The following is a 9,997-nucleotide window of genomic DNA, read 5'->3' as shown; positions in this document are numbered from 1 at the left end:
ATATATGCATCCGAGATCCTAAATGTACAGGCGTTTCCTTAGCTATTGTTCAATGAATTTAAATCTTCATCAGTAATAAATCTGTCTGTTAAATCACGTATCAACTTACCAGTAGCCCCACACATGTTGGACATCCCGGCCAGAAAAAATCGCCAAGCTTGTTCGTGCTCCAGCCCCATACTGGCCATAGTAAACCCGACACCCAAACAACACACAGAAGGGAAAGTCTTCACGCATTGATGCCTTCCTTTTTCATGGTTTAAAGCGTTTAAAAAGTCAGTGTATATGTACTGATAAATCCAACAGCATATACATGCTTGTGCATATAAGTGTAATGTTGATATGGATCCGAAGGATGTATTGTTAATCCGGTAGATATATATTACATGATTACCCACGTGATCGATAGTTTCTATGGTAATTTAACTTACGGGGTTATGATATAACTGGGGCTTAGTCGCTAAAAGGAGTCGTCACGCTTCAATGTTTTCTAAATGATATACATATTTTGTATAAACATATACAATGTATTTGTATTTAACATTTGTTATATAGACAGACTTTGAGCTCTTGGTGGTAAAAAAAAATCCCTTTCATAAAACACAAAAATTCACAAAATATGAATTTATTTAATTCAACTATGAAACAAAAGGACTTTCTTGGTGAAATGGTCACCTCTATAAAGCACGGTTTCCCCTACCCTGTACTCTATATATCTGTGCATCGTTTAATACAGGTGCATGCACCATTTGACTCACAATAAATTCAAATTTAAAGCATTTAATTGTTGATTTTGAATTAGTCTTTTGTAACAAAAAATGTGCCATGCTTTGATTGCGTAAAGAAAATGCTGTGACTGTTTCAAAAAATCCTGACGGTCTACTTATTATCAATTTAAAAAAAGAATTCAAACTATCGCTGACAATATAATTTTAAATTAGGCCTAAAAGATAAAATGAAATAAAAAGATTAGTTTTGCCGATGGAATTTTTTTTCCAATGAGGAATGTGTTCTACCATACATTTAATTTATTGATGAATAAATAAATATTGGATAATATAATACATTTTTTCTTTACCCTCGTCGAACCTGGTTTTATTCTAAAACCACATGTATGGGGAAATACTACACAGCGGATTAAAAAAATAAAAATATCCCTCTTCCTCAATTTTAAAAATAATCGTAACAACAATATTTAGATCTTATAGACTAAGTGGAGTAGAAATCGATTATAATAAAACCTAATAAAAGTTATAAAACTAATTGATTAATAAAGAAAATTCCGTAAAATATGAGCTCATGGATTGGTATTTTTCTTTAATTATTTGATTGATTAAATATTTCTTTAAAAATATAAAAGTTCATGGACTATTAATTTATTTTTTTTTTTTTTTTACTTTTGAAAATATCGATGAGGACGTTTCCAACCCTCGATGGAGTATAAACTACTATATACAAAAATTCTTTTTGAATTTTTGAGCGTAGCAATAAAAATGGAATAAAAATATTTATTAAAAATGTTTTTTTTTTTCTTTGGGGGGGGGGGGCCTTTTGTTCATGTTAAATTACAAAAAAATCCTTCACCTTATATCTGTTTACCTGATGAAATTTTCATTTCCACAGAAATATGAAGGAAACTGTTGTGAATATTTTAAAAAAATTTTAAGACAGTTTCTTGTTAGAAAACTTTTGAAGATTTTTATCATGCACTGTCACCACTAATTGAAACAACAATTATAGCGGAAAGAGCAAGGTAGCTATATACTTCTGTACAAATACATTTATTTTCCCCCTTTTCTTCTAGAACCGTGCTCGAATTTGCCAGGAAGTTACCAATATAGGTCCAAGTTGCTAAGTAATATGTATATCCTTTAATCTTTCATGCCTACGAGACACGGACAACAGCAAAAAAATCTCCAGACAGGTTTAGTTACTTGTTTAGGTTTTCAAAAACTGCAAACAAACTTCATAGTTCTGATGATGGGGATAGATTTTTAAATAATAAGATCATGACCCGCTCATTCATACAATCAGGAATTTCTAAATATTCCAGTAAGTGATTCACTTAATCGTGAACAATTTCCTATCTTCACAGTTACGAAGACTTAAAAAAAAATTAGACGCGGGTTAGAAAAACGCACAAAGATGCGGTTATATGTTCCAAGTCAGATAATTTAAAATAAATAATCTAAAATAAGGAAGAGAAATTGAAACAGAAAATAATAATCATTTCACTGAATTTAATTTACAAGTACATGCATATCAAACAAGAGGCCCATGGGCCACATCGCTCAGCTGAGCAGTGAAGCTTAGAAAAAAGCAGAAATCAGTTTATTATTGAATAATTTAATTCTGGTTGTATTCTTGTCTCTCATTGGTTGATTTCCCAAAAAGGAACGCATAACATTTTGTATAATCTGGTTTGGTAACACAACAACCAGCTGAATCATCTGTATCCATCAATCCTCTCATTTCCAGTTCTTCGCGGATTATAAAGCGTAAACTGACCCAAACCATATTATACTCGATAATCTGGCCAAGAATTAGAGTCATTCCTTAAAAAGTTTAAACCCAAAAGTGGTACAAATCCTTAAAGAGGAGAGGGTATGATTTGAACAAACTTGAAACTACACTAACTAAGGATGCTTGCATATTTCTTTGACTACCTGTGGCTTTATTGCCCTTTACATTTGAACTTACACTTTTGCCCCACCATACCCCCAGGGGTCATAGCTTGAACAAACTTGAATCTACACTACCTAAGGATGCTTCCATATAAATATGACAAATCATGGGTTTGCTATTCTTGAGAAGAAGATTTTTATTAAAGAATTCTCCTATATATTTCTATGTAAAACTGTGATCGGCCATTGTAGACCCGCCCTACCTCCGGGGGTCATGATTTGTACAAACCTGAATCTACACTACCTGAGGATGCTTCCATAAAAATATTATCATTCATGTCTTTGATATTCTTGATAAGAAGATTTTAAAAGAATTTCCTATATATTTCTATGTAAAACTTTTGATCGACCATTGTGGCCCCGCCCTTACTCCGGGGGGGGGGGGGGGGTCATGATTTGAACAAACTTAAATTTACACTACCTGAGGATGCTTCCCTATAAGTTTCATATTTCCTGGCAGTGGTTCTTGAGAAGTAGATTTTTAAAACATACCACCAAATTTTCACTATTTCTGAATTATCTCCCCTTGAATATGGGCGTGGCCCTTCATTTGAATAAACTTGAATTTCCTTCAACCAAGAACACTTTGTGCAAAGTTTGGTTGAAATTGGCCCAGTGGTTCTTGAGAAGAAGATGAAAATGTGAAAAGTTTACGACAACGACAACAACGACGACAGACAACGGACAAATTTTGATCAGAAAAGCTCTCTTGAGCCTTCGGCTTAGGTGAGCCAAAAACTGCATGAACCAAAAATATGTTATAAACAAGATGTGTGTGTGTAAAACACTATGCGCCCGGCGGCAACAAAGTTCTAAAAAGTTTTAGTAAATGGGTCTCAGTCAAGGTCACACGATTATTGTTCTTGGTGTCAGTTAAAAGTGCTTAATTAGTTGATAATACAAGTGTATATACCAAATATGAAGTCTCTATCCCTCGCGGTTCAAAAGTTATGGCGAAAATTCGAAAAAGCTAATTTTAGCATAAAGGTCACAGTCAAGGTCACAAGGTCATTGACCTTGGTGTCAGTTGAAAGTGCTTAATTAGTAGAGTATGCGTACTAAATATGAAGTCTCTATCCCTCATGGTTCAAAAGTTATGGCGAAGGTTAAAGTTGACAACAGACAGACAATCTGCTAAACAGACAGACAGACAGGACAAAAACAATATGCACCCCGAATAAATTCGAGCGCATAAAAAATATAATAATTTAAACAAGAAGCCCACTACGGTTAACCGAGTAAATATACCTTTGTTCTGACTAGAAAATTCTTTTCCTATACTATAGTATATATACATGTAATAAATAGAAACGCAATGAAACCCGTATATAACCCGTATATAATTTTCACCCTAAAATTAGAGTGTGGCGTTTCTATTGATTGAGAGTATAGATTTAATATTATATTTCTATGTAAAACTTTGATTGACCAGTATAACCCCACCCTACCCTTGGGATCATGTTTTGATAAACTTGATTTTACACTACCTGATGTATCCGTATAGTAATGACTATATAATCAAGACTTTCCTGTTTTGAAAAAGATTTTTGTATGTATTCCTAATCTCTTTCTGGCTCCACCATTTACTCCCGGAGAGTAATGATTCGAAAAAGAAAAATTGAAAATAACCGGTACACAACCGAGGATGATTTTCTATAGATATGACTGGTCTTAACTTTGTTGTTTTTGAGAAGAATTTTAAAGATGTTTCCTGTGTATATCTATTTGTAAAACTTTTATTCACCCATCATAGGCGTCGAAACCGGAGAGGGGGTGGGGCTTAGCTTTTTAGCAAAGATAGACATTTTCTATGCACTGAAAATTGGGGTTTACTTTTTTTTGTTGGTTTAGCCCCCCGCCCCCCACTTTCAATTTGCTTCCGACGCCTATGCTCATGGTGGCCCGGCCCTACCCCTGGGGGTCATGAGGTTATTTTTGATATACCATCCATTTTTTAAAAATTATGTCTTAACAATTTTACCATAGAAAAGGACGCAGCCTTTTATTTGAACAAACTTGAACTTTCTCTATGCAATAAAGAATAATTTGTGCCAAGTTTGGTTAAATTTGACACAGAAGAAGATGAAACAGTAAAAAAAATTACGACGACAAAAACAATGGACAAATTTTGATCAGAAAAACTTTCGGCTCCGGTGAGCTAAAAATGTACACACCTGTACATTTGGAATTCTTATTTGAACACAGCACTTACATAATTATACTTCTGACAAAAAAAACTTAGAAAGAATCAGAAGTTTCAACTCTACATCTCAGTTAAACAAAGTTCAGCTCGACATCAGAGGAAATGGTTTAAAACATGCCCTTATGCTACATACATTCATACATATTGTTCCACAAAATTCTCTTACATGTATCCATGACTGTCAATTTTGTCTGCAAAATTAATCCTAAGCATTTCTTGTATAATATCTTCATCGTATATCGAGTCACCGGAAGTTGCCTCACTTTGACCGGAACTTAATTCCTTCACGTGACTTATTCTACTGTCAGGAGTAATTACTGAATCCGATGATTTTGGAGCGATTTGTTTCTTGGATACACAGAGGGATGACTCTGGTACTATAGATTCGCCCTCAGTATGAGAGGATGACTCTGGTACTATAGATTCGCCCTCAGTATGAGAGGATGACTCTGGTACTATAGATTCACCCTCAGTATGAAAGGATGACTCTGGTACTATAGATTCGCCCTCAGTATGAGAGGATGACTCTGGTACTCTAGATTCGCTCTCAGTTTCCGAACTTCTTGGGATCACCGTCCGTCTTCTCCGCCAAAGAGTCAAACTGATGACGACAAAAATTAAAGAGCAGACGACAGCTGATACAGCTGAAATAATGACGATGTTCCACTTCCTGTGCACGTCATGCTTGGCCAGAGCTGTTTATGGATAAAAATTTTAGACCAATAATACACAATGAGTCAGCCAAAGATATGCAGATGGTTAAAATAGTACTAAATTAATTTGATGTTTATTTAAAGAACACAAAATAGCAAATTTCATGTTCCATGACATATATTCTTCTTAAGTCATTGTTTTCAACTTAAATGAATTGTTGTCTTTATACAATGAAATACATACATGTTTTAATCTTAACAGGACTGCTTCTGTTTTGCCATGTCACCAAAGGACTTGTTGTAATGTAGTCTGAAAGCATTTGATGGTTATTTAAAGAATAAAAAATAGCAATTTTCATGTTCCATGACATATATATTCTTCTTAAGTCATTGTTTTCAACTTAAATGAATTGTTTTCTTTAAACAATGAAGTTACATACATGTTTTAATCTTACCAGGATTGCTTCTGTTTTGCCATGTCACCAAAGGACTTATTGTAGTGTAGTCTGAAAGCAAACGTACACAAAAAAACTTAACTTCAGAATTCAGTATTCAATTTATTGCACTTTTTCAGTCTTATTTATATTACATTGAATTAACTTTGAAAGTCCATAAAACAATAATAAATAGAAGCAAAGCAAACACAGACCTCCAAAACATCAGAGGTGTGGTCAGGTGCCACGGAGGAGTGCGCATCCCCTGCCGACCGAAAAAACAAAATCTTCATGTAACTTACACTTACCGAATGTGTTAGTTTCTGCGGAATATGGCTGAAGGGTTGACCAACATTCTTTGAGGTTATTGTCACCGTCTTCTGGAGAGGGTAGACTTCTTATGTAGAAATCCAACGTCTCTTTTCGAACACGTGTGTAGTTACAAAGCACACTGAACACTCCTCTCTGAAAAAATTGCTTCATCGTAATTCATTTATCAATTTTTTGTGTAATCAATATAAGTCGAGGTGGAAATTTACAACATTTGTCAGCAAAGGGTGATGATCCGCTCCTTTTCCCCTTTTCATGAAGAACGGGCGCGGATCACCAACCTTGGTAAGTTACTTACCCTGATTGTGTTAAATAAGGTTTCATTCTTGAAGAATCTGGCGTTCTCTGTCAGATCGACGTGGTAGCTAACTTTCGGGTAGGTGTAGGTGGGATCAGAGCTCCTAACATACACTAGAAACCCTTGCAGAAAACCAACTGAACCTGTAATGCATTATTTAAGCCATTTTATATTATCGAAATACTAATTTCAAATTTCTTATGGCAGGAGACCAAAAGTGGAAAGAATTATACCTACATCAGACTTACCATCTGCTGGCCCTGACCACGTGACGTTCAACAAAATGGCGGAATCATTTCGCTGTTGAACCGCTGTGATATTGTGACATATTGGGGAAGAGGGTATGGACTTTTGTGTGAAATGTTTATCTGTGAAAGTTAATTAAAATAGAGAATGGTAGACATGTTAGTGTATTAAATTCGAATGCAGTTTTCAAACGTAAGGATTTGATAAGAAGTAGAAATGACGTACCATAAAAAGGTTCCACCATATGAAACCCGCAGATCAGATTCCTCTATATATATTAAAAATAAATTGAGTTTACTTGTATGCCAATGTTCGTAAATGCAATTGTAATAAATTTTTAAATAAACTTTGCCTATTTAATAAGAAATAATATTAAAAAGTGCACCTGCACAATTCTTTATAACCTTCACAGGACCTCGAATCATGTCATAACTTAAGATTTTTGACGCAAAAATTTCTTTAAAGTGTTCGGCAATTTTTGTGTCAAAAAGTATGTGTTGCAATTACAAGGTTTTAAGGACAGATGATACAAACAATTTTTTCTTTGGAGGAGACTGAATATCATGTAACAAGTTCACAAAAGTGGATAATTCTTAGAATCTGTTCTCCATAAGAACTGGAAAATGAAGTAAACTTGGAAAATATTAGTAATATTTCAATGAAATTACAAATATGGACAAATTAAACACTCGGTAAAGGTTTACAGAAGAAAACAAATTTCAGAATTTGTTACATTGGTGCTAAAAGTATAAAATAAACTTTAAAAATACACCAAACCAGGTGAATTTTATGAGGAAATACAAAATGACCAAAAAAATCAGCATTCCATTTGTGTATCACAAACTGGAGGATGATAATTAGATTGATTTCTTATTTTAATGATTTTGGTCACAGTATTCAGACTTCAGCCAGGCAAATGTTGTGCAATTTATAAGATGATGATAAAAGATTTCCCCCTAATCAATAACTGTTGGTTTTTTTCTGATAGTTTTGTTTAAATATGGAGCCTTATGTGCCAGCCGGCACGAAGAGGATAGTAGAGGTTTGTTTAAATAAATTTTGTTGATAGCTTGTTTTCAGGGTTGTTTAGTTTGTGTATTATGTTTTTCTTATAGGTGTTACGTACATCCAGTAGTATTACATTATTAAATATTGCTAATTTCAGTGATTTTTATGATTTTGAATGTATCCAGACACACCTAGAAAAAATGCAATTCACAAAATCACCATCCTGAAACCAAGCGTCTATGGTTCAGAGAAGAAGCTGAAAATGTTGGAAAGGTTCAGGCTAATGGACGACGCACAGTAGGTCAAAAACAGATACAGTAGTAGATGATTACCTTAGTGAATTAGGTGACCTAAACATTTACAATTTCGTTGAAAAAAACATATTTCCCTTTTTTTAGGAGAAAATCGAAGAACTATAACATTTTTTTAAAACTTAATTTAAATCAAAAGGTTGTTACCATTGTGAAACAATCTCTGTTCGCAGAGCAAGAGAGATCGGAAGCACTAGTCCGAAATAAAACGTAATAAAACATCCAACGGAGAAAGAATACCATGATATCCAAAGTTATCCCATACCACAGTAAAACATAATATTATAGTATCCAATGAATAGAAATGCATGCACCATGATACCCGGTATTCCCATGAAATCAAATTAGTTATCAGATAGCACTATAAAACAATAGGGAAAACAATAAACGTTAACTAAAATAGCCACCTCGTCGTGTAAACCGTTTCAATTATCAATACCTGAACAAGGTGGAGACTAGAAACTGATAATTATCATTTTTATCATATATCAATATTTATCTTTTTACATCTGATGTATTATACATACATGTATTTCACTTTTTATGCCCCCCCCCTCTTTTCGAAGAAGGGAGATTATATTGTTTTGTTGTTGTCTGCCGGTCTGTCTGTCGATCCAACATCAGTTTCCATTCATTTTCTTCAAAGAGTTTGCACATACTGAAATGAAATTGGGCATACATATTTATCACAAAAATATCTAGGTCAAGTTATATTTTGTCCAATGGGGGCATTATTGTTTCGCATTTTGTTTTATTTGATTTAAATCTTTACTTTTATCTTTACTTCCCTACCAGGACTTCAGGTCTCCTCTCCGTCTGTCTGTCTGTTCCTCATTCATCAGATTTTAGTTTTTAAAAACCTTTCTTTATACTTTTTTGCATGCAGAAAAGAAATTTAGTGATAAAATATAGGACAATCTTCATTTTTACCTCTGCAACAATTGCGCATGATGCCGGATTTGGCCTTTGGTAAATTATAACAAGATCCCGTTATCCATCATTTTGCAAAACTACAAAAGTAAAAAAATAAAACAGCTTTATATACACACTGTAAGTATGATGGTGGTCAGACCCCATGATCATGAAACAGTTAAGCTCTCATGGTTTTTCGCACAAATTAAGGTCACATCATTATTTGCACTAAAATGAACATTGCCGACCTTCAATACGAGACATAGCTCTAATATGAATTTAATATCTCATGTTAAAGGTACATATTCTTTAGATTAATTATCAAAAAGTTCAAAATCGAGTTTAAATGGGACTTCATTTATAAATGATAGGATATTACATCTGTATGATTTCACCATAGGTATTTACAATTAATAATCTTTCTTTCTTTGATACTATTGAGTTGAATTTTTCAAATTGACATCTTAAGGTAAGATTCTTCTTTGGTTTCTGACTAGATTTATATTCAAAGTACATTTGTTGATATGTCTTGTATATTTAGATGTAAGAGATTTAAAAGACCATATTTTTCTTTTCTTCACAATTATACAACTTTAAATAGAAATGGTAAACTACGTTTAACACATTGCATATATTTTTGGCGGAATGGTGGCAATAAAATATCTTCTTTTATGCCTCTCAAAATTATTATAGAACATTGAATTAAGTTATAATTTTTACGCTATCAAAGACTACACGGAATTTTCAAATGTAAGTTAAATTAATAATAAGGGACTAAAGTTTCAAAATATATCAAATAAATAAGATTTTTTACACATGCTAGAACTATGTTGGTTTTTAAAAAATCTAAATTGGCAAAAATCCATAAAAGGTGTTATTTCTCTCTTAGTAAACGATCAAAACTTTTATTTTTTGTAT

General features: G+C 33.4%; 1 protein-coding gene and 1 long non-coding RNA gene across 2 annotated transcripts; both read right to left on the bottom strand.

Annotated features, from left to right (window-relative positions):
• Positions 1 to 4,978: 4,978 nt before the first annotated feature.
• Positions 4,979 to 6,153, bottom strand: LOC134254383 (uncharacterized). The gene is made up of 4 exons (XM_062736915.1): positions 6,141 to 6,153; positions 5,996 to 6,046; positions 5,785 to 5,850; positions 4,979 to 5,582 (listed from the first exon to the last, which is right to left on the bottom strand). Exons 1-4 carry the CDS (start codon positions 6,151 to 6,153, stop codon positions 5,050 to 5,052), a joined length of 663 nt encoding a protein of 220 aa, XP_062592899.1. The 3' UTR covers positions 4,979 to 5,049.
• A 146-nt stretch (positions 6,154 to 6,299) lies between these two features.
• Positions 6,300 to 8,485, bottom strand: LOC134254385 (uncharacterized). Its single transcript, XR_009989308.1, has 4 exons — positions 8,315 to 8,485; positions 6,851 to 7,116; positions 6,603 to 6,745; positions 6,300 to 6,439 (listed from the first exon to the last, which is right to left on the bottom strand). It is a non-coding gene; the product is annotated as an uncharacterized LOC134254385 (long non-coding RNA).
• Positions 8,486 to 9,997: the final 1,512 nt, after the last annotated feature.

The sequence above is a fragment of the Saccostrea cucullata genome, unplaced genomic scaffold, assembly GCF_032062105.1.
Source record: "Saccostrea cucullata isolate Sc308-1 unplaced genomic scaffold, CSIRO_AGI_Scuc_v1 ctg6250, whole genome shotgun sequence".
NCBI lineage: Eukaryota > Metazoa > Mollusca > Bivalvia > Ostreida > Ostreidae > Saccostrea > Saccostrea cuccullata.
Note: the sequence above shows the minus strand (reverse complement) of the source record. Positions and strands in the feature narration are given on the sequence as shown.

What these genes read in the sequence shown, in the direction of transcription:
- LOC134254383 (XM_062736915.1), bottom strand. An exon ending in GCAAAACAGAAGCAATCCTG is followed by an intron (nt 5,851 to 5,995) that starts GTAAGATTAAAA and finishes AAATGCTTTCAG; the next exon opens with ACTACATTACAACAAGTCCT. An exon ending in TCCTGTTAAGATTAAAACAT is followed by an intron (nt 5,583 to 5,784) that starts GTATGTATTTCA and finishes ATCCATAAACAG; the next exon opens with CTCTGGCCAAGCATGACGTG.